General features: G+C 45.8%; 1 protein-coding gene across 1 annotated transcript in view; it reads right to left on the reverse strand.

The window, feature by feature from the left end:
- Positions 1-24,652, reverse strand: part of LOC148523012 (pancreatic secretory granule membrane major glycoprotein GP2-like) — a 64,549-nt gene extending 39,897 nt beyond the window's left edge. The window contains exons 1-3 of the mRNA XM_088473292.1: positions 24,565-24,652; positions 7,334-7,557; positions 2,838-2,986 (exon numbers count right to left, since the gene is read on the reverse strand). Coding sequence (XP_088329418.1) covers positions 2,838-2,986; positions 7,334-7,510 — 326 coding nt within the window. The 5' untranslated portion in view covers positions 7,511-7,557; positions 24,565-24,652. The remainder of the gene's footprint in view (positions 1-2,837; positions 2,987-7,333; positions 7,558-24,564) is intronic.
- Positions 24,653-25,326: the final 674 nt, after the last annotated feature.

Here is a 25,326-nt window from a genome sequence, read left to right on the forward strand (position 1 = left end):
ATAGAATGTGTGTTGAGTTCATGGACCTACCGTATATGTTAACACGTTCACGGTATCCAAAAACAGGCGATATATCAGGGGTTTCTTTCAGAGCCCCGTTAAGTGCAGCCTGCGGTGTGCCTTTAGGGCAAATTGAATAGCCCCAGGGGATCAATTAGTATGCAGTAAATTACCGGGGCTAATTAAACAACCCCCATAGACAACAAATATATTCATACTTATAATAATAATTCTTTATTTGTCATTGACAGCACAAGTGATGCCAATGAAAAAACAATACAACACATACCATATAGTAATACAGGCAGCAAGATTACACTGTAACACAACACCATATACCGTTTAACGTACGCATGGCTGCAGGAAAAGAACTACTGTGCAGACGCTTTGTGTGAGTGCGCAATGCTCTAAAATGCCTATTTGATGGCAATTTCTCAAAAAGAACATGATTAGGATGGCTGGAATCTGCTAAGATAGAACTAGTTTCCTTCTGGAGCCTTTTTCCATATATCTCCTGTGTGCGCGGTAGCACCACTCCAATGATTTTACTAGCAGTTCCAAGCACCCTATTCAACGCCCTCCGCTCAGCCACAGTACAGTTCCCGTACCAAGCAACAATACCAAGTCAAAACGCTTTCCACAATGCTACGGTAAAAATTTAACAGGATTCCCCTACTCACACACGCAGATCGCAAGCGGCACAGAAAAAACAAACGTCGGTGCACCTTCTTAACCAAGAAGGCTGAGTTTAAGGACCATGACAAAGTGTTTGAGACATAAAACCCCAACAAGTTAAGGGAGGGTACTACCTCAATGGGCAAACCGCCTAGACACACCGGGGCCCTTATAGGAGTACCACGCTTCCTAAAGTCGATAATCATTTATTTTGTTATCATTGTGTTTAAAAGGAGACAATTTCCCCTACTCCACTCAAACATACTATCCACCTCAGCTCTATAAGCAAGTTCATCCCCGTTGGTTATTAGACCAACGATAGTGATATCGTCCGCAAATTGAACGATCTTAACAGACCGAGACTGGGATACACAATCATGAGTGAACAAAGAATACAGGGCCTGATTCAGAGCCGGACGCTCTGAACGAGCGCCCGCTCTGAATCAGGGAGGTTTTTTTTTTTTTGTTGCGGCCTCTTGGACGCTCGCATAGCTGTGGGTTACCACCCACAGCTTATGCGAGTGGCCAAAATGATGATCGCAATGGTCAAGACCATTGCGACCATCGGGCTTGCGACGAGACCCTTGTGGTAGGGTCTCATCTGCCGCAAGCCCTGGAGAGCTTTTGGCTCTATCAGAGCCAAAAGCACTCCCACTGACCTCACTAGTGACAGCACTCCCTCTGACATCACTGACATCACTAGTGATGTCAGTGGGGCCGGCCCCAGACGGTAGGCGTTCCCATGGGAACGCCTCCGTCTGGGCAGCCACGCCCCTGGCATGCCTACCAAAGGGGGCGTGCTGTCACTCACCATCGACAGCATGCCCCCTTTGGTACGAGACCCATAGCGACGGCTTGGCCGTCGCTTTTCGGGTCTCGCGCAAGCGCACGAGGGAGCCGGCTCCCTCGTGCGCATGCGCACTGGGCCAACATCGACCCGCTTGCGAGTGCTCAGCTCTCGCGAGCGGGTCTGAATCAGGCCCACAGAGCAGGGCTCAATACACACCCCTGCGGGACTCCAACATTCAGCACCAACTCCATGGAGCTAGTTTTCCCCAACTTGACCACCTGGGGTCTGTCAGATAAGAAACTTAGCAACCATCTACAGGTAAACCCATTTAGGCCTAAACCAAACAACTTTGTAATCAAAGCACTAGGTACAATAGTGTTAAATGCTGAGCTAAAATCTACACATAAAATCCTTGCATAGGTATTCCTAGTTTCTACGTGGGCTTGCACCTGATGTAAAACAGTTAAGATTACATCCTCCGTTGATCGATTCGCCCTATAAGCTAACTGCCACGGGTCAAAACCTGCTACGAAATGAGACTTTACATAATTTACAAGCAGCACTAGCCGTTCAAAGCTTTTCATCACAAGTGATGTTAATGCTATCGGGTGGTAATCATTTAAACAGCCGACTTTCTGGCTGCTCCTTCCGACCATCTGGCCTCTCCCCCTTGGCCGTGACAAGGGGGAGTAGCCAGGCGGGTCACATGCATTTGTGGGCGTGGTGGGGGTGGAGCCACATGATGTGCCATTTTGGACCGCCCCCTGCTACGCGATGCCGATAATACAGGCAATGTGGAGCAGTGGACGGGGAAAACATGACGCAATTCAGTGTGAATCATGTCACTGGCCCCCTCCACTGCGGGGGTCTAACTATTTAACGTGGGGGGGTTGGGGGGGGGATCAGCGGCTGCCGGGAGGCTTGCCTGCCTTTGTGGGGTGCAAGGAGCTGCACCCGATTTTTGGGAGGCTCCCGGCCAAATCGGGAGGGTTGGCAAGCCTGAATATATTTCAACTGTAAGCTAACAAAGGTTAACACTCCCATGGCTTTTTAGGGAATACACAGATGTTGGGTGTCATATGCTGGACCCTATGGTTCATTTTAAAGGCTCAGTCACATGGTAGCTTTTGACGTGAGAGGAAACAGAGATAAGGAAACATATGATAGGACATCGGGGTACACGGATTACACATTGTCTATTCTATCAAACTATTACCCCATGAAATACCTGGAGCACCTTACCTCATGTCACCAGTGTTACACCAATACTTCATGATGTACATTACCCCATGATATACAGTATTAGGAGCTATTACCCCATGATGTACAGTATTAGGAGCTATTACCCCATGATATACCTGGATCAATTTACCTTATGTCACCATTAGGATAATAGTTTATGCTGCCATGCTTGCTCAGGTTGTATGTGCAGGTAAAGTTGTAGCTGAAAGGATTCCCAGTAATGTTATATTCAGCAATTTGAAGAGTGTTGGTAAAATAGATCTTTGATGCATCATCTACCTGCATAAGGGAATAGGTCGCGGTAAAAATTAAATGGTATAATGCAAAACTATAAATATCATTTCTTTTACAAGTTTCTCATTTTCTAGGGATAGACTGAAACTTCTATTCACAGCATAGAGGAAGAGACTAATCTGCATACAATTCTTATTTCTATATGATGCCCAATAGTAGAGGATTACCGAGGATCTTGAAGTAAGAACCATTTACTGTACCAAGATGAAGTCACTGAGCGTTATATATATAATGCATTAGGTGTACTAAGCATGGTTTTTGGGCAAAAATTAGTAGCTCTGTGTAATTTGCTTGTTATACAGCATATTTAACAATTTCTAATGTTAAGCTTATTTTCATAGATAGAAATATTCACAGAATAAAACTTATTTCTCTTTCTATCATCCTGAAAACCCAAATGTATATTTAAATTCTATCATGAAATAGTAATTCCAGCTGTTTGCGGTTGTCCACTTTCAATCACTCGTGGATGCAGCGGAAGCCTTGAAGATCTGTGTGAGGGGAAAACCCTCCTTGCCAGGACTGACTATCATTTTGTCTTCTATAATGACCATAAGATAAGTTGGTTTGCTATGAAGCAGTCCAATTTGCGCTGAATCATAGCCACCATTCTCCAAGACTATGTTTCTGAAAGTGTCCTGTTCAGGATTAGGTCACAGCTTATTCCTACATTCTATTTAATGCCTCCTGGTTGGTACATTATGGAGCCTCACTGGAACCAAGCTGCAGGCTGCTCCTCTGTCCATACCTTCACAACATTATACAGGTTCAACATATTTGTATCTAAGGATGCTGATTATGGGCAAAAAGTTCTGTGCACCCCAACTGTTGATCTTACCCTTCCCTACCCCTAGCTATGGCATGTCGCCCAAGGTACAGCAGTGTCCACCAATATGGATGAAAGTGAAAATAGGATTTGTGTAAGCACCGTAAAACAGGTTTCTCTAAATCCATTTGGGGGACACTGTGATTCCTTCCCAGTTTCTCTGGTATTTTTGTTCTGGTTGTTTGATTGCTTAATGGTTTGTTTAGTCCTTCTCCTGGGCTTTGTTAGTAAGAAAATGAAGTATTTCCAGAGAAGAGACAGAGAGGGGCAGGAGTCAGACACCACTGAAATCTGTAGTGTAGTTGTGCCCTGCTCCAGCACTAGCGCCCAAACACCATCCCACTTGTCATTCCAATTCCTGTTCGGCAACTCCCTGTGTTTTGTGATTCAAAAGCACCAATGCTGGAGCTCATGTCATTTGTTTATCATGTTTGGTAATAGTGAGTATGCACTTGGAGAAGTAACAGGCTGTGAGGACCATCCTTATGTGGTATAGTGGTATCAATGTGGTATCAGCGGGGAACAACAGATCAAAGTCTATCTTCTGATACCACTTACAGTGTATTATATTATTGTATTGTATTATTGTATTGTATTGTATTATTGATATAGTATTGCACAGTGTTGCGTAATTGGACTTCAACTACAATGGGTATTGTATTACTGTAACTTTCTAATACAACCACACTGTGATGCACCTTATGTTTGTTGAATTTACATCCACTGAGGACTTGATGTTCCTCTAAAATTACTTGGTGCGAGATCCCCCTGTGCACTACAGTATGTCTATCATTGTGAGATTTAAAACTATGTGATGTGTACAACCGCATCCACACTAGACAATTTTTATTAAAGATATGGATGATAATGATATCGATAAAGGATATAGCGTTAATATCGCTTAGTGTGTATGAAGTGAACGGCCAATGATGCACGCCCCTGCGGGTCATTAACGATGTCTTTTGTCATGCGTACATGCAGGCCAATCTGACGATATTGTCAAGAATTGCCTATTCAAAGATGTGGCAGGATGACTTCACTGAGAGATATCTATCAGTGTGTACACCCAATGTCTATCATATATATCTATCAGTGTGTACACCCAATGTCTATCATAGATACAGTATCAGTGTGTACACCCAATGTCTATCATATATATCTATCAGTTTGTACACCCAATGTCTATCAGAGATACAGTATCAGTGTGTACACCCAATGTCTATCATAGGTATCTATCAGTGTGTACACCCAATGTCTATCATATACATCTATCAGTTTGTACACCCAATGTCTATCATAGATACAGTATCAGTGTGTACACCCAATGTCTATCATAGATATCTATCAGTGTGTACACCCAATGTCTATCATAGAGATCTATCAGTGTGTACACCCAATATCTATCATATACATCTATCAGTGTGTACACCCAATGTCTATCATATATATATCTATCAGTGTGTACACCCAATGTCTATCATAGATATCTATCAGTGTGTACACCCAATGTCTATCATAGATACAGTATCAGTGTGTACACCTAATGTCTATCATAGATACAGTATCAGTGTGTACACCCAATGTCTATCATAGATACAGTATCAGTGTGTACACCCAATGTCTATCATAGAGATCTATCAGTGTGTACACCCAATGTCTATCATATATATCTATCAGTGTGTACACCCAATGTCTATCATATACACCTATCAGTGTGTACACCCAATGTCTATCATAGATACAGTATCGGTGTGTACACCTAATGTCTATCATAGATACAGTATCAGTGTGTACACCCAATGTCTATCATAGATACAGTATCAGTGTGTACACCCAATATCTATCATACATATCTATCAGTGTGTACACCCAATATCTATCATATATATCTATCTATCAGTGTGTACACCCAATATCTATCATATATATCTATCAGTGTGTACACCCAATATCTATCATAGATATCTATAGTGTGTACACCCAATGTTTATCATAGATACAGTATCAGTGTGTACACCCAATATGTATCATATATATCTATCAGTGTGTACACCCAATATCTATCATATATATCTATCAGTGTGTACACCCAATGTCTATCATATATCTCTATCAGTGTGTACACCCAATGTCTATCATATATCTCTATCAGTGTGTACACCCAATATCTATCATATATATCAATCAGTGTGTACACCCAATGTCTATCATATATATCTATCAGTGTGTGCACCCAATGTCTATCATAGGTATCTATCAGTGTGTACACCCAATGTCTATCATAGATATCTATCAGTGTGTACACCCAATGTCTATCATATATATCTATCAGTGTGTACACCCAATGTCTATCATATATATCAATCAGTGTTTTACACCCAATGTCTATCAGAGATATCTATCAGTGTGTACACCCAATGTCTATCATAGATATCTAGCAGTGTGTACACCCAATGTCTATCATAGATATCTATCAGTGTGTACACCAAAGGCGGGATTTGTTGAAGGCAGCACAATTCGATCTATATGCAAAATATCAGACATATTGTCACATTATTTTTACTGGTAACTTTTCTTGTCACACAGTAACGTTCCATTGTGTCTATGTGTGTGGCACATTCCTCTACGATGTCACCAAGAGCCGTATCTAGATATTTTGTTGTCCTGTGCCAGAGAGAACATTGGTGCCCCCCTCCCCCTTTTTTTTATATAGGGACATAAGATAGTGCACCTGAAAAAAAGGCCATGGCTTCATGGGAAGGGCCAGGGAAGAGATAGGGGAGGCCAGGAGATGCTGGGGATAAATAGGGACATAATATAGTGCACCTGAGAGAGGGCCATGGCCTCATGGGGAAGGGCCAGGGAAGAGATAGGGGAGGCCAGGAGATGCTGGGGATAAATAGGGACATAATATAGTGCACCTGAGAGAGGGCCATGGCCTCATGGGGAAGGGTCAGGGAAGAGATAGGAGGGGCCAGGGAAGAGATAGGGGAGGCCAGGAGATGCTGGGGATAAAATAAGAAGAAGCTACAAGTGAGAATGATAATAAACAGGAAAACTGACAACTGCCCTGCGGTGCCCTGTGCCATGGCGCTGGTCGCACCACCTTAGAATGTTGACGTGAGATATGCAACCAAGGAAATAGTTTCAGGGTCTGGTCCCTGATTGTATCCTGACAATCTTGTAGGAGGTTTGTACATTAGGTCATTTGCTTAATGCACAAGGGAAGGAAATGAGATGTCAAATTACTAATCGGGAAAACATTTTATGTTCCATAGGATAAGACATTTGTTAACTGATTGTAATATTGTGATGGGGTTTTGTCATTTTCTTGAATGGGGAATTCAGGAAATAATACATTAGATATCCCTGTACGTCATTTGCAGGACACTGAGACTCCGGTAGCTGCTGTTAAACTAAAAGTAAAGATTAAAAAGAAAGATATGACAACACTACAAAACTTCCAGGTAAAATCATGACGTAAATACAGAACAATAATGTTTTACCTGAGCGATGTTCCCGCACCATCCTAAGGCTGTTTTTCCTGGAATACTCCATACATGCACATTGTTGATGACACCAGGATACGGGTAGGTGCAGTTACTGGAGCTGTCAATCAGATGGGCGCTGCTATAGTCATACCCCAGTTGCTCCAGTTGGCAGATACTGACAGATATTGTCATTGTACCATCCCCAGCGCAGACCACGGTAGGCTGCACGTCTGCAGTTGCTGGACATAAACATATGATTTTTATTATAAGAAAGACTCAGGTACATGTATCTCATGGTAAGTGATTACTGCATTCCAGAAAGTAGCAGAAGCCCTTAGTCCTCTACATTATATGAAGTATACTCATTACCTGTGTTATATCGGGATACAGTCAGTATCCCGGCGGCCGCGATGCTGACACTGATATTACCGGGATATAGTCAGTATCCCGGCGACCGAGATGCTGGCACTGATATTACTGGCACCAGAATCCGCCGGGATACCGAAGATAAGTAGCGGGGTGGAGGGGGGGGGATTGTTAGGGTTCAGGGTTAGGGTTAGGCACTAGGGGGAGGGGAGGTTTAGGGTGTGGGGAGGGGGAAGTTAGGTTCAAGCACTAGGGGTGGAGGTTAGGGTTAGGCACCAAAGAGGAAGGGTTAGAGTAGGGAGAGGGGGAGGGTTAGAGTAGGGAGAGGGGAAGCATTAGAGTAGGAAGAGTGGGAGGGTTAGAGTAGGGAAAGGGGGAGGGTTAGAGTATGGAGAGGGGGAGGGTTAGAGTAGAGAGAGGGGAGGGGAGGGGAAGAGTAGGGTGAGGGGAGGGGTTAGAGTAGGGAGAGGGGGAGGGTTAGAGTAGGGAGAGGGGGAGGGATAGAGTAGAGAGAGGGGGAGGGTTAGAGTAGAGAGAGGGGAGGGGAAGAGTAGGGAGAGGGGAAGGGTTAGAGTAGAGAGAGGGGGAGGGTTAGAGTAGGGAGAGGGGGAGGGTTAGAGTAGGGAGAGGGGAAGGGTTAGAGTAGAGAGAGGGGAGGGGAAGAGTAGGGTGAGGGGAGGGGTTAGAGTAGGGAGAGGGGGAGGGTTAGAGTAGGGACAGGGGGAGGGTTAGAGTAGAGAGGGGGAGGGTTAGAGTAGAGAGAGGGGGAGGGTTAGAGTAGAGAGAGGGGGAGGGTTAGAGTAGAGAGAGGGGGAGGGTTAGAGTAGAGAGAGGGGAGGGGAAGAGTAGGGAGAGGGGAAGGGTTAGAGTAGAGAGAGGGGGAGGGTTAGAGTAGGGAGAGGGGGAGGGTTAGAGTAGGGAGAGGGGAAGGGTTAGAGTAGAGAGAGGGGAGGGGAAGAGTAGGGTGAGGGGAGGGGTTAGAGTAGGGAGAGGGGGAGGGTTAGAGTAGGGACAGGGGGAGGGTTAGAGTAGAGAGAGGGGGAGGGTTAGAGTAGAGAGAGGGGAGGGGAAGAGTAGGGAGAGGGGAAGGGTTAGAGTAGGGAGAGGGGAGGGGTTAGAGTAGGGAGAAGGGAAGGGTTAGAGTAGGGAGAAGGGAAGGGTTAGAGTAGGGAGAAGGGAAGGGTTAACATTCCAAACAACGAATGTCGGTATGCTAACCCTTTCCCGACTGCTGGCATCCCATACCAATTCCATATCCATTATATCTACTGTTCAGCATCACCAGAGAGGATCTCCCCTGACTATCAGTAAGTGATTATTTGCCTGAGCTTTAAGCTTTTATGCTACAATATAACCTGACTGTTGCCAGTTATTACTTTATATACAGTTAATATCTGGCTGCCTCCTATTTGTGCCATTACTGGGGCTGTGCTGAGCTTATTACAGGTTATCTATAACAATATTACTTTCAGATTAAATAAAGTATTCAACGTTTGAAATCCCTACAGAATGTGTATTTTATGTATGGGTTTGCAGAGGGGATCTTACTGTACCGTTACCTTATAACTGATGTGGTTAAATAAAATAAAAAATAACTTTTATTCTGTACTCTTAATGTACTGTGTGATTCACTAGCTCCTTACATGGAAATCAGTGAGAAACTAATTTTAATTGTTATTATTAGAACCTGATAGAACTAAACCCTGAGGCTTAGAGGAATGAGCCCAGATGTCACGTGGTTTTTTGTCCCCTTTAAGCTTTATCTGTGTTGGGTTTGAGTGTCACCCATATTGGCCACAAGTGTGGCAGTTGGTTATCGGAGGGATTTTGTGTGTGATAAGGGCAGGGTTCACTTACTAGTCAATTTTTTTATTCTAAAATCTTCCGACAAGAGAATACTAGTGATCCTACTATTTGGTATACTGTTTTTTTTTTATCCATATCTACTGTAACTCTGCTCCTTGCATCAAATGTGTCTCCTTCCTTATTCCATAGCTCCCCTGTCCTGATTTCAGCAGAATAGTCCTGCTTTTTTGGGCATTGTCCTGCTGTCTCACCCGTGGGCCACATTGTCCCCCAGAGAAGGGGGGTTGGGGGGACACTTTGTCACCCTAGCTCTGTGCATACCATCCACACACACTGTGCTATCTCTGGGAGAGGCTGGGGGCTGTCCAGTAACTCACAGAGAGCTGGACATGCACCCAGCATGACGAAAACTGGGGCGTGGCTCATGGCTATGGCATCTCCCACAAGATCATGACCCTTGCACCTAGGCCATGACCCTTGCACCTAGGCCATGACCCTTGCACCTAGACCATGACCCTTGCACCTAGACCATGACCCTTGCACCTAGACCATGACCCTTACACCTAGGCCATGACCCTTGCACCTAGACCATGACCCTTGCACCTAGACCATGACCCTTGCACCTAGGCCATGACCCTTGCACCTAGACCATGACCCTAGCACCTAGACCATGACCCTTGCACCTACACCATGACCCTTGCACCTAAACCATGACCCTTGCACCTAGACCATGACCCTTGCACCTAGACCATGACCCTTGCACCTTGGCCATGAATTTGAAGCACACACATTTGTCCCGGCCTCCCCTGCACATAAGCTTAATCTGCCTTTTCCTTTGCTCTCTATATTTTTATTGTTGTTATATCCTTTCATCTAATTTGTCCTCTCTCCTTTCTCTCCCAATTCTGTGCTCATGTCTCTTCCCCAGTGCCTTACCATCCTATCTGCTCAATTACTGGGTGGCAGGGAGTTTCTGGACAAGTATCTGGGGGGCCACGACACTGCGCCGCTCTCATCCTGCTCAGGAGGGAGTGACTGGAGCTAATCTGTATTGACTGCAGCCCAGCACATTGAATGTAAACCATTTCCAGATGGGTCGGATACCGGCAGCTGAGGGACTTCCTTGTTCATTCACAGCCAGGGACTTCTGGACACTGCTTGATTGGCCTTTAGATGTCTTTAGATGCAAGATCCAGGCCCTTGGGTCGAGCCAAGTGGGTATCTGCTAGGGTGCTCTGCCAGGGCGCTCTTCTGCTGTTGTTACTGCAACACTGACAACCCAGGTGATAAGGTACACCTTGGCTGTGGCCTCCAAGGGGCCGGTTTCTGGGGTCATGGCTACAATTCAAGCACTGTGTGTTATGGGGGGAGCTGTAACTGCAGCCCTCTCTGTTTTTCTGGGGGTTGCTTCTGCAGGGGTTATGGCTGGAACACGGGCTGGAACACGGGCACATGGTTATGATGTCACAGTGGGGCCGCCCCCAAACGGCAGACGTTCACATGGGAAAGCCTCCATGTGGGCAGCCACCCCCCCAGCCCATCCACCAAAGGGGGCAAGCTGTCACTCAACATCGACAGCTCACCCCCTTTGGTGCGAGACCCGGAGTGACGGATTGCCCGTCGCTAGCCAGGTCTCACGCATGCGCACGACGGAGCCGGTTCAGTCGTGCGCGTGCGCACTGGCCCACCATCGACCCGGTTGCGAGCACACAGCACTTGCGACTGGGTCTGAATCAGGCCCACAATCCAGACAAGGAAAGGCACAGATCTAGACAGTGTTGGTCCTCTGGTGAAGAGAGTTCTGATGTTATTAGTGTTCCTCATGCTGGTGTTGCCCAGTGCAATAAAACTCTGTATCTGCAAGTTTTGCAACCATGCATTCCAACCAGATTCGCAACAGTAAAACATAGGGGTGAGCGGGTTCGGATTTCTGAAATCCGAACCCCCCCGAGCCCCCCCGATCCGAGTCCGATCCGAATCAGGCTCGACTTTTCCCGCCTGACTCGGATCTGAAATCGAGGCAAAACGTCATCATCCCGCCTTCCGAGTCTCGCGGGTTTTGGATCCTATATAAGGTACCCGCGCTGTGGACAGTGAAGAGGGAGGGTGGGAGTTAGGGCTGTGTAGTGTAGTGTAGTGTAGTGCTGCTGTTGTCCACTACTTCAAAGTCCATAGGGGCTGGCTGTGTTGTGCTGTGCTGCTGTTGTTAATAGGGGCTGTGTCCACTACTTCAAAGTCCATAGGGGCTGGCTGGACTGTGTTGTGCAGTCAGTTATCCATAGGGGCTGTGTCCACTCCAAAGTCCTGTGCAGTGTCCCAGTCCTAAAGGAGTGCTGTAGTGTTGTCCAGGGGGTGCTCTGTCCATCAGGGGTGCTCCCCCCAAGTGCTAAAAAAATAATATATTTTCTGTGTTTGTGAATTGTGTGCGCAGTAGCCGCACGTGCATCAACAAAGTAGTGCCAAGCGTGCGCCTGTGTCATAAGTAAAGGGCCGGCTGGCTTGACCGTTAAAGGGTGCTGTAACCCCCGAAAGTACACTCCAGTCCAAACCAAAAAAAAAATTATTTTCTGTGTTTGTGAATTGTGTGTGCAGTAGCCGCACGTGCATCAACAAAGTAGTGCCAAGCGTGCGCCTGTGTCATAAGTAAAGGGCCGGCTGGCTTGACCGTTAAGGGTGCTGTAACCCCCGAAAGTACACTCCAGTCCAAACCAAAAAAAAAATTATTTTCTGTGTTTGTGAATTGTGTGCGCAGTAGCCGCACGTGCATCAACAAAGTAGTGCCAAGCGTGCGCCTGTGTCATAAGTAAAGGGCCGGCTGGCTTGACCGTTAAGGGTGCTGTAACCCCCGAAAGTACACTCCAGTCCAAACAAAAAAAAAAATTATTTTCTGTGTTTGTGAATTGTGTGCGCAGTAGCCGCACGTGCATCAACAAAGTAGTGCCAAGCGTGCGCCTGTGTCATAAGTAAAGGGCCGGCTGGCTTGACCGTTAAGGGTGCTGTAACCCCCGAAAGTACACTCCAGTCCAAACCAAAAAAAAATTTATTTTCTGTGTTTGTGAATTGTGTGCGCAGTAGCCGCACGTGCATCAACAAAGTAGTGCCAAGCGTGCGCCTGTGTCATAAGTAAAGGGCCGGTTGGCTTGACCGTTAAAGGGTGCTGTAACCCCCAAAGTACACTCCAGTCCAAACCCAAAAAAAAATTATTTTCTGTGTTTGTGAATTGTGTGCGCAGTAGCCGCACGTGCATCAACAAAGTAGTGCCAAGCGTGCGCCTGTGTCATAAGTAAAGGGCCGGCTGGCTTGACCGTTAAGGGTGCTGTAACCCCCGAAAGTACACTCCAGTCCAAACCAAAAAAAAAATTATTTTCTGTGTTTGTGAATTGTGTGCGCAGTAGCCGCACGTGCATCAACAAAGTAGTGCCAAGCGTGCGCCTGTGTCATAAGTAAAGGGCCGGCTGGCTTGACCGTTAAGGGTGCTGTAACCCCCGAAAGTACACTCCAGTCCAAACCAAAAAAAAAATTATTTTCTGTGTTTGTGAATTGTGTGCGCAGTAGCCGCACGTGCATCAACAAAGTAGTGCCAAGCGTGCGCCTGTGTCATAAGTAAAGGGCCGGCTGGCTTGACCGTTAAGGGTGCTGTAACCCCCGAAAGTACACTCCAGTCCAAACCAAAAAAAAATTTATTTTCTGTGTTTGTGAATTGTGTGCGCAGTAGCCGCACGTGCATCAACAAAGTAGTGCCAAGCGTGCGCCTGTGTCATAAGTAAAGGGCCGGTTGGCTTGACCGTTAAAGGGTGCTGTAACCCCCAAAGTACACTCCAGTCCAAACCCAAAAAAAAATTATTTTCTGTGTTTGTGAATTGTGTGCGCAGTAGCCGCACGTGCATCAACAAAGTAGTGCCAAGCGTGCGCCTGTGTCATAAGTAAAGGGCCGGCTGGCTTGACCGTTAAGGGTGCTGTAACCCCCGAAAGTACACTCCAGTCCAAACCAAAAAAAAAATTATTTTCTGTGTTTGTGAATTGTGTGCGCAGTAGCCGCACGTGCATCAACAAAGTAGTGCCAAGCGTGCGCCTGTGTCATAAGTAAAGGGCCGGCTGGCTTGACCGTTAAGGGTGCTGTAACCCCCGAAAGTACACTCCAGTCCAAACCAAAAAAAAAATTATTTTCTGTGTTTGTGAATTGTGTGCGCAGTAGCCGCACGTGCATCAACAAAGTAGTGCCAAGCGTGCGCCTGTGTCATAAGTAAAGGGCCGGCTGGCTTGACCGTTAAGGGTGCTGTAACCCCCGAAAGTACACTCCAGTCCAAACCAAAAAAAAAATTATTTTCTGTGTTTGTGAATTGTGTGCGCAGTAGCCGCACGTGCATCAACAAAGTAGTGCCAAGCGTGCGCCTGTGTCATAAGTAAAGGGCCGGTTGGCTTGACCGTTAAAGGGTGCTGTAACCCCCAAAGTACACTCCAGTCCAAACCCAAAAAAAAATTATTTTCTGTGTTTGTGAATTGTGTGCGCAGTAGCCGCACGTGCATCAACAAAGTAGTGCCAAGCGTGCGCCTGTGTCATAAGTAAAGGGCCGGCTGGCTTGACCGTTAAGGGTGCTGTAACCCCCGAAAGTACACTCCAGTCCAAACCAAAAAAAAAATTATTTTCTGTGTTTGTGAATTGTGTGCGCAGTAGCCGCACGTGCATCAACAAAGTAGTGCCAAGCGTGCGCCTGTGTCATAAGTAAAGGGCCGGCTGGCTTGACCGTTAAGGGTGCTGTAACCCCCGAAAGTACACTCCAGTCCAAACCAAAAAAAAAATTATTTTCTGTGTTTGTGAATTGTGTGCGCAGTAGCCGCACGTGCATCAACAAAGTAGTGCCAAGCGTGCGCCTGTGTCATAAGTAAAGGGCCGGCTGGCTTGACCGTTAAGGGTGCTGTAACCCCCAAAAGTACACTCCAGTCCAAACCAAAAAAAAAATTATTTTCCGTGTTTGTGAATTGTGTGCGCAGTAGCCGCACGTGCATCAACAAAGTAGTGCCAAGTGTGCGCCTGTGTCATAAGTAAAGGGCCGACTGGCTTGACCGTTAAAGGGTGCTGTAACCCCCAAAGTACACTCCAGTCCAAACCAAAAAAAAAATTATTTTCTGTGTTTGTGAATTGTGTGCGCAGTAGCCGCACGTGCATCAACAAAGTAGTGCCAAGCGTGCGCCTGTGTCATAAGTAAAGGGCCGGCTGGCTTGACCATTAAAGGGTGCTGTAACCCCCGAAAGTACACTCCAGTCCAAACCAAAAAAAAAATATTTTCTGTGTTTGTGAATTGTGTGCGCAGTAGCCGCACGTGCATCAACAAAGTAGTGCCAAGCGTGCGCCTGTGTCATAAGTAAAGGGCCGGCTGGCTTGACCGTTAAAGGGTGCTGTAACCCCCGAAAGTACACTCCAGTCCAAACCAAAAAAAAATTATTTTCTGTGTTTGTGAATTGTGTGCGCAGTAGCCGCACGTGCATCAACAAAGTAGTGCCAAGCGTGCGCCTGTGTCATAAGTAAAGGGCCGGCTGGCTTGACCGTTAAAGGGTGCTGTAACACCCAAAGTACACTCCAGTCCAAACCAAAAAAAAAATTATTTTCTGTGTTTGTGAATTGTGTGCGCAGTAGCCGCATGTGCATCAACAAAGTAGTGCCAAGCGTGCGCCTGTGTCATAAGTAAAGGGCCAGCTGGCTTGACCGTTAAAGGGTGCTGTAACCCCCGAAAGTACACTCCAGTCCAAACCAAAAAAAAATTATTTTCTGTGTTTGTGAATTGTGTGCGCAGTAGCCGCACGTGCATCAACAAAGTAGTGCCAAGCGTGCGCCTGTGTCATAAGTAAAGGGCCGGCTGGCTTGACCGTTAAAGGGTGCTGTAACCCCCGAAAGTACACTCCAGTCCAAACCAAAAAAAAATTATTTTCTGTGTTTGTGAATTGTGTGCGCAGTAGCCGCACGTGCATCAACAAAGTAGTGCCAAGCGTGCGCCTGTGTCATAAGTAAAGGGCCGGCTGGCTTGACCGTTAAAGGGTGCTGTAACCCCCAAAGTACACTCCAGTCTAAACCAAAAAAAAAATTATTTTCTGTGTTTAGCCGCACGTATATATCAAATCGATATAACATAAATGGAGGACCAAACTTTCTCCGATAAAAATAAAATAGAGAAAGATCAAGAACCACTTCCTCCTAGTGCTGAAGCTGCTGCCACTAGTCATGACATAGACGATAACATGCCATCAACGTCGTCTGCCAAGGCCGATGCCCAATGTCATAGTAGAGGGCACATACAATCCCAAATGGCAAAGTTCAGGAAAATGACCTTGAAAAATACATTTAAATCAGCTGAAGAGAAACATAAACTTGCCAATATGCCATTTACGACACGGAGTGGCAAGGAACGGCTAAGGTCGATCCCTAGTATGTTCATGACTAGTGGTTCAGCTTCACATGACGATGGAAGCCCTCCTCCCACTAAAAAAATCAAAAGAGTTAAGCTGGCAAAAGCACAGCGAAGAACTGTGCTTTCTAAGAAGATATCACAAATCCCCAAGGAGAGTCCAAGTGTGGTGGTGGTTGCGATGCCTGACCTTCCCAGCACTGGACGGGAAGAGGTGGCTCTTTCCACCATTTGCACGCCCCCTGCAAGTGCTGAAAGGAGCACCCACAGTCCACTTGCTGATATGTAAATTGAAGATGTCACTGTTGAAGTACAACAGGATGAGGATACTGGTGTAGCTGGTGCTGAGGAGGAAGTTGGCGAGGAGGATTCTGATGGTGATGTGGTTTGTTTAAATCAGGCTCCGGGGGAGACAGTTGTTGTCCGTGGGATGAAAAAGCCCATCACGGTCATGCCTGGGCAGAAGACCAAACATTCCACCTCTTTGGTCTGGCAATATTTCTATCCAAATCCGGACAACAACTGTCTTGCCATATGTACCATATGTAAAGGTGAAATAAGTAGGAGTAGGGACGTCAACCACCTAGGAACATCCTCCCTTATACGGCACCTGCAGCGCGTTCATAAAAAGTTACTGTCAAGTTCAGAAACTTTGGCTAAGACCGTAAGCAGTCCAGGGACACCTAAATCCCGTTGTCCTGTTGTATCCAAGCGCCTGCAAACCACACCGTCAACTCCCTCCTCGTCAATTTCCTCCTTCGTCAGGATCGGAAGTAGTCCTGCAGGCCATGTCACTGGCATGACTGACTCTCCTATCCGGGATTCCTCTGGAGGATCCTGCATTGCTACGCCTACTGCTGCCGCTGCTGCTGTTGCTGCTGCTGGGAGTCGTTCATCATCCCAGAGAGGAAGTAGGAACACCACTACTTTTACTAAACAATTGACCCTCCAACAGTCCTTAGCGAGGAGGATGAAGTACGACAGCAGTCATCCTGAAGCAAAACGTATAACTGAGGCCTTGACTGCTATGTTGGTGTTAGACGTGCGTCCGGTATCCGCCATTAGTGCAGTGGGATTTAGACAATTGATGGAGGTAGTGTGTCCCCGGTTCCAAATCCCGTCTAGATTCCACTTCACTAGGCAGGCGATACCGAGACTGTACAGAAACGTCAGAAAAAGTGTCCTCAGTGTCCTGAAAAATGCCGTTGTACACAATGTCCACTTAACCATGGACATGTGGACAAGTGGAACAGGGCAGACTAAGGACTATATGACTGTGACAGCCCACTGGGTAGATGTATCACCTTACGCAGCAACAGCAGCAGCGTCACCAGTAGCAGCATCTCAGAAACGCCAGCTCGTTACAAGGCAGGCTACGCTGTGTATCACCGGTTTCAGTAAGAGGCACACCGCCGACAACCTCTTAGAGAAACTGAGGGAAATCATCGCCCAGTGGCTTACCCCACTTAGACTCTCCTGGGGATTTGTGATATCTGACAATGCCACCAATATTGTGCGGGCATTACATCTGGGCAAATTCCAGCACATCCCATGTTTTGCTCACACAATAAACTTGGTGGTGCAGAATTTTCTGAAAAGCGACAGGGGCGTGCAGGAGACGCTTTGGGTGTCCCGAAAAATTTCTGGCCACTTTCGCCATTCAGCGACTGCGTGCCGAAGACTGGAGCGCCAGCAAACATTCTTGAACCTGCCCCGCCATCACCTGAAACAAGAGGTTGTGACGCGGTGGAACTCAACCCTCTATATGCTTCAGAGGATGGAGGAGCAGCAAAAGGCCATACAAGCCTATACATCCACCTATGACATAGGCAAAGGAGGGGGTATGCACCTGACTCAAGTGCAGTGGAGAATGATTTCCGTGTTGTGCAAGGTTCTCCAGCCCTTCGAACTTGCCACACGTGAAGTCAGTTCAGACACAGCCAGCTTGAGTCAGGTCATTCCCCTCATCAGGCTTTTGCAGAAGCAGCTAGAGAAAGTGAAGGAGGAGCTAAGACGGAGCGATTCCGCTCGGCATGTGGGACTTGTGGATGAAGCCCTTCATTCGCTTTGCCAGGATTCCAGGGTGGTCAATCTGTTGAAATCAGACCACTACATTTTGGCCACCGTGCTTGATCCTAGGTTTAAAGCCTATGTGGTGTCTCTCTTTCCGGCCGACACAAGCCTGCAGAGGTGCAAAGACCTGCTGGTGAACACACTGTCAGCTGAAGCGGAACGTGACACGTCAACGGCTCCTTCTTCATTTTCTCCCGCAACTGGGGCTGCCAGGAAAAAACTTAGGTATCCTAAGCAACCCGCTGGCGGTGATGCAGGGCAGGCAGGACCAAGTTTGGACATCTGGTCCGGACTGAAGGACCTGGCAACAATTTCTGACATGTCTACTGTCACTGCATATGATACTGTCACCATTGACAGAATGGTGGAGGATTACATCGGTGACAGCATCCAAGTAGGCATGTCAGACAGTCCATACCTGTACTGGCAGGAAAAAGAGGCAATTTGGAGGCCCCTGTACAAGCTGGCTCTATTTTACCTGAGTTGCCCCCCCTCCAGTGTGTACTCCGAAAGAGTGTTTAGTGCAGCCGGGAACCTTGTCAGCGAAAGGCGTAGGAGGTTGCTTCCACAGAATGTGGAGAAGATGATGTTCATCAAAATGAATTATCAGCTCTTCCAGGGAGACCAGCCTCCAGAAGGTACAGAGGGACCTGTGGTGGTGGATTCAAGTGGGGACGAGTTAATACTTTGTGAGGATGAGGATGTACACACTGAAGAGGGTGAGGAATCGGTGGATGAGGAGGATGAGGATGACATCTTGCCTCCGTAGAGCCAGTTTGTGCAGGGACACATTAATTGCCAGCTTGTTTTGTGGGGGCCCAAACGAACCAATCATTTCAGCCACAGTTGTGTGGCAGACCCTGGCGCTGAAATGATTGATTTGTTAAAGTGTGCATGTCCTGTTTATACAACATAAGGGTGGGTGGGAGGGCCCAAGGACAATTCCATCTTGCACTTCTTTTTTTTCTTTGCATTATGTACAGTTTGGGGCCTAGTTTTTCTAACTGCCATCCTGTCTGCCACTGCAGTGTCACTCCTAGATGGGTCACGTGTTTGTGCCGCCCACTCGTGTCGCTTAGCATAGTCATCCAGCTACCTCGGTGCAACCTTTTGGACATGAAAACACTATTGTGAGGTGTGAGGTGTTCAGAATAGACTGGAAATGAGTGGAAATTAAGGTTATTGAGGTTAATAATAGCATAGGAGCAGAGAAACCAACAAATTCTGTGATTTTAGCTGTTTTTATGCTTTTTTAAAAAAAAATACAGATCCAAAACACAAAACCCAGAACCCAAAACACGGAAGGGTGGTTTTGGCAAAACCAATCCAGATCCAAAACACGAAGAAAGATCCAGATCCAAAACCAAAACACAAAACACGAAAAGTGGCCGGTGCACACCCCTAGTAAAACATGGACCTATTTACTTCAACTAAAAAATGTGTTGGAGGCCGCAGTGCTGGTGAATACATGTACCACTCATCAGTTTGGCAGGCATATAAATCTCTGCATCCTGTTTCCTGGAAAAGCACATTTACTGTTGATGCTTTTGAATATAGTAAAATATCTTCACTTTGTCTATAACACTGTGTGTCCTGTGCTGGTACTCCTACGATGAGGATTTCCGAGTAAAACAATCTGCAGTCATCAATTTTGGTGCAATGATTTAGACGTATGGCTGGAAGTCACACATGCTCCTGCTTCTCCATCCTGTATCCCCTCAGTGTGACATTTTCGGAATTCCTACATCTCCACCTCCCATGGTGCCAGTATGGGAATGTGATATGCTATAAACATTTCCACGTGTGCGGCAGGTTCGCAGTATTATTTTCAGCACCTCTGCCTATGATGTGATGGTTTGGAGTCCACCACAGATTGTGCCCGCTGTCTCTGGAGAATCTGGTGCTTTCTCCAGTTGGTGTTGTTCCCAAGAAGCTGTTGGGATGTTTTAGGATGATTCACAGTCTTACTTTCCCTGCTGGTGTTCTGGTTAATGATATGATTCCTCCTGAATTGTGCAATGTTAAATAAAAGTCTTTTGATAGCGACAAGGAGCTTGTGCAATGTTTTTACACAGGGGCTCTGGGCTTGATTCAGAGCCGCTCGTAAGCGGCCGCTCGTTCGTTCCGAGCGATGTTTGCCCAACTGCGCATGCGTACGGATCTTAATACGCATGCGCGAACCAGTCAGTGCGGCCGAAAATCGTTTGTTCACTAAATAGCGAATGCCTGCTATTTTGAGTGACATGAGGAGGCATATGTGGGTGGTAACAGGGGAAGGTGCTTGAAAACGGGGAGTGGAGATCAGAACGCAGGCGTGCTTAAAGGTCAAAACGGGCATTTTATGGGTGTGCATAATTAATACAGCAGCGTCATTGACCACGTCACTTGGTTGTTTTATAGTCAGAACTGCTCGCAATATAGTGGTAGGAAAAACCAGCCACAAGAATAGCGAGCAGTTCATACGCTGTTCGATGTACTCGATTAATCTAATAAATAGCGGACATGACGTAGGATGAGAGCGGCTAGGGGGCGTATTTTTCAAATAAACGTCCGCATGTTTTGTTCGCTCGTTCAGACATAGAGGCGGCAACAGACCGCAAATAGCGAACGGTTCATTTGAATAGCCACCCCCTTTTTCTGAATGAGCGAGCGCTAATAGCGTCCGGCTCTGAATCAGGCCCTCTGTTAGCTAACTGGGGTGCGGAGTCTAACAGTACCATGCCAGTGAATACCACCGGCACGGTGGTATTCACCAGGGACCCTCACAAGGACGTTTGGACTTAGCTGTTTCTGACACGCAGGTCGCAGCCCTCAGTTTAGGTTCCTTAATACAGTTGCTGGTGTTCTCTGGACAAGAGTAGATTATGATAAAGACATACAGCGAGTTGAAAATCGGGTTAGAACCAAATGGACAAGATTGTACCAGGGAGCAGACATATGCAGGTCACGAAGGATAGCCAATGGTCAAACCGGAATACCAAGTGCAGTACTGGGAGCAGACAGAGTAAGGTCATAAACAAAGCCAAGGTCAGGAACGAGCAGCAGTATCACAGGTAAGGATGCTGGAGTAAGGTTAGGGAGCCTATACTCTGGCACTGAAAAGTGCTCAGAGCCGTCCTTATGAATGGAGGGACTTCAAATTAGGAGCCAGTGTGACGTCACACTGGGCGCAAATGGCACATGGCAAATTCAAGCCGCCTGCACTAAGAAATACAGCAGCCGCCGGTACACCCGTCCACCACCCGGCAGCTACAAGAAGAATCATCGCAGTGGGCTCTGATGGACCCACCATGGCAGCACAGTCCTCACAGGAAGCCAATGCTGCCGGACCCAGTAAGAGAGATCGGGTACCCAGCACGCTGTGACGATTAGCTTCTGTGCAAAGATCCTTGACAGGGATTTCATTCTTTGTTTAGTATGAGGGATGTGCAACCTTACTAAAAGTTTAGTGATTGCTGAAGATTTGCATAGCTGGATAAGGGCAGCTTTGTTGCCGGTGGATCATAGGTGACCTATTGATTATCAGCTTTTGTTGGAATTGCCTGCAGCAGTGGAGATGGCTTGTATATCGGAGCTGGAAATTGTTCTCTTCAAACTGACATTTGCGATGGCGTTTCATGGATCGTTTTGTATCAGTAATTGGTGGCCATATCTATATGTATTTATGGGACGCTCCTTCTCCGAGTTGTTTTGGTTATCGCAATTACTGTATCTCCTTTGTCACATTCAGCATACTAAGGAGGTGATTTAATAAAGCTCGGAGAGAGATAAAATTGGAGATAAATAGCACCAACCAATTAGCTCCTAACTGTCATTTTTCAAACACAACCTGTAAAGAGACAGTTAGGATCTGATTGGTTGGTGCTATTTATCTCCAATTTTATCTCTCTCCGAGCTTTATTAAATCACCCCCTAAGTCAGAGCAGCTCGGTCATGGAAGGTGGATTTCCTTGGCTGCTTGTAAAGATTCTTGGATCTGTTAGGTGTCCGCGGCACTGGCATAATTGTTTGTTCACCCAACTGCCCCCTCTGCCCCCCGGTTTCTATGCCCCTGCCCCGGGCTCCATATTTTTCTGGTTGTGTTTTGCTGATGTGTTTTTTATTGTGTTTTTTCATCAGGATTTTATGATGACTGACCTGTTTCGGGCATAGGTCAGTCTTCTGGGCCTCTAATTTACCTGTGGCCCAGGAATTTTCTTTGTATGCAGGTTTGGTTATAGGTCTATGTATTCAGATGCTCTTATGTCTCATTTGATGGCTCTGGTTCGGCCATATAGGTTCCATGTTCCTGGAGTGCTGCTGGTTCATCAAGATGGGAATTACTGTTTCTTGGTAGGTGGACTTTATTGGAATTGTGGTTGACTATTGTGATGGATTTATCTCTGGTCATATTGTGGCCTGAGACTGTGCTGAGGTGTGAATGGCTGGATGGGATGAAGTGAACTTGTCAGTGGTTTGTTTTATGGTTATTAATGCTTGTTAGGTTTTCTGGCCTCATGTAATTTGTTATCAGGACGCCCATCTGTGCTGCCCTGTTGCTGTGGACCTCAATGCTGATGTGTTTTTTGTAGGATATGTTTCTGGGAATTTGGGCTGTTTTTAGTTCTGTGTTAGTTTTGGTGGTGGTGCTGCTGTGGCATTAGGAGGTCTTCCTTGTGGTGGTAAAGATCGGCAGTTTTGCCATTTTATAAAGTGTTGTTTGTTCTGGGTGCGCTCTCCTTGTGGAAATGTTTTGCCATTGTCTCCCCTACTGGGTAAAGTGACACCATATAGCTGGATGGGTCCAACATTGTAAAGTATAAGGGAGAGTTACTGTATACACCAGCAAATGTTTGTGTGTGAGATCAATTCAGTTGTTCATTGCTGCCACCACCAGACCCTGCCACCACCAGACCCTCACTCACCTTACCACTAATAAATGCCACCACCAGACCCTCACTCACCTACCCGACCATCGACCCGCTTGCAAGCGCTATGCTATGCCTGTCTTTAGTAGTCTGCCGGGATTTGACAGTCGGGAAGCTGGCGGTCGGCATTTCGACCGTCGGCTTCCTGACTGTATCCCAGGAGACTGGTAAGATGGGTGTACATTATAACCTGTGCTTTGCATATGTATTCAACAATTCTGGCATATAAGGCTGATGCATACTTGTCTACTCTCCCATGATGGCCAGGAGCCTCCTGAAAATCGGGTGCCGCACCAGGTAGCACCCACTTAACGAGTAAACACCCCCGCACTGCCCACTTTAGCAGCCAGAAAGTGGGTAACTATGGCCTGATGAGCATGTGACACTTAGCTGCAAATCTGATTCTGCCTGCGCTATATGACCGAGCATCAAAAATCATCAGAAGACTCCATTGTGTACCATTATTATCCATTGTGTACAATTATTATCTATTGTGTACATTATTATCCATTGTGTACCATTATTATCCATTGTGTACCATTATTATCCATTGTGTACAATTATTATCTATTGTGTACATTATTATCCATTGTGTACCATTATTATCCATTGTATACCATTATTATACATTGTATACAATTATTATCCATTGTGTACCATTATTATCCATTGTGTACATTATTATCCATTGTGTACCATTATTATCCATTGTGTACAATTATTATCTATTGTGTACATTATTATCCATTGTGTACCATTATTATCCATTGTATACCATTATTATCCATTGTGTACATTATTATACATTGAGTACCATTATTATCCATTGTGTACATTATTATCCATTGTGTACCATTATTATCCATTGTATACCATTATTATCCATTGTGTACATTATTATCCATTGTGTACCATTAGTATCCATTGTATACCATTATTATCCATTGTGTACCATTATTATCCATTGTGTACCATTATTATTCATTGTGTACATTATTACCTATTGTGTACATTATTATTCATTGTGTACCATTATTACCCATTGTGTACATTATTATTCATTGTGTACATTATTATTCATTGTGTACCATTATTATCCATTGTGTACATTATTATTCATTGTGTAACATAATTATCCATTGTGTACATTAGTATCCATTGTGTACATTATTATCCATTGTGTACATTATTATCCATTGTGTATCTTTATTACTCCATAACACAACACCTTAGGGCAGCTGATAGCGGTCGATGCCACCTAGCCTTATTCTACCACGGGATGTAAGCGCTGTGTGATTTAGACACGTGCGCAATAAAAAAATTGCTCTAGTGCATCCCACATCGGCGTACCGTGCCCTTCACAAACAGGCCCAATGTGAACATGTTACCCGTTATTTCCAGCATTATGGTATAAAATTACAATTTTAAAAATTGACATTGATTTAACTTGTTTTAAGATCCCAATGCATAACCTGACGTAGCCTAATTCTATACACGGCTTTCTCCAAGTGCAATGACTACTAACTGTATACTGTAGTTAAAATATGAGATGATTGTCATACAGTATGTTTGGGTTATATATGGGCATTTATATATCATTGGTAATAATAACCCACCTGCCACATTCACAGATAAGAGTAATAATTGTATTTATTGATGTAATGTCAGGTATATAAATATAGATGATACTTACTTATCCCTGAGTATGTGTTCTTATTACAGACACAGGTAGGTAGATAACTTGTCGTATCACAGACTCTGTCACCTGTACACGGGGGGCTGCATTGCTTCATCTCTGCGGCAGATAATAATGGTTAGTACATAAATGAGTCTGTAGGAGTATGGGAGACACTTCCCTGATAGTGTATAATGGAGTTACTGTATAGTGGTGAGTATATTATAGTCAGGTAACCCAGTGACAGGACTCACCTGTGCAGCATTTCTGGTCTGAGTCCCAGTACCAGTTACTGAGCCCATAGCAGCAGTCGTTGGACCCCATTGGACACTCAGCATCACCACGCGGAACACAAGGTGTAACAAAATCAGGACATAGACATCCATAATCACGATCACATAACCCTCCACAATCCGAGCACGGAGCAGGATCAGAGCCACCTGCAGGAAATCACAGACACACAGGTGTGATTGTCACTAATATGGAACTGGATAAAAGAGGATGGTAACCATAGAGAAAGCAGAAGATACTGTATGATGGAGAATGGAGAGGGTGCATATTACACCGTCATGTGCCCAGGACGTGTATTCTGTATATATTACACAGGATTATTCCACACTCAGCTACACACAATATTATCTAGATACTGTACAGTAATAAACCCAGGATTTTCTAATCTCACAGACTCCACCAGGACAGAAGACTATATAGTAGCACTACGCACATCATTATACTCCCAGCATCCTGCTCTCTAGAAGTATAATGCTGGGAGTGGAATAC

Source organism: Taudactylus pleione, unplaced genomic scaffold (assembly GCF_031769625.1).
Source record: "Taudactylus pleione unplaced genomic scaffold, aTauple2 ptg000134l, whole genome shotgun sequence".
Classification (NCBI taxonomy): domain Eukaryota; kingdom Metazoa; phylum Chordata; class Amphibia; order Anura; family Myobatrachidae; genus Taudactylus; species Taudactylus pleione.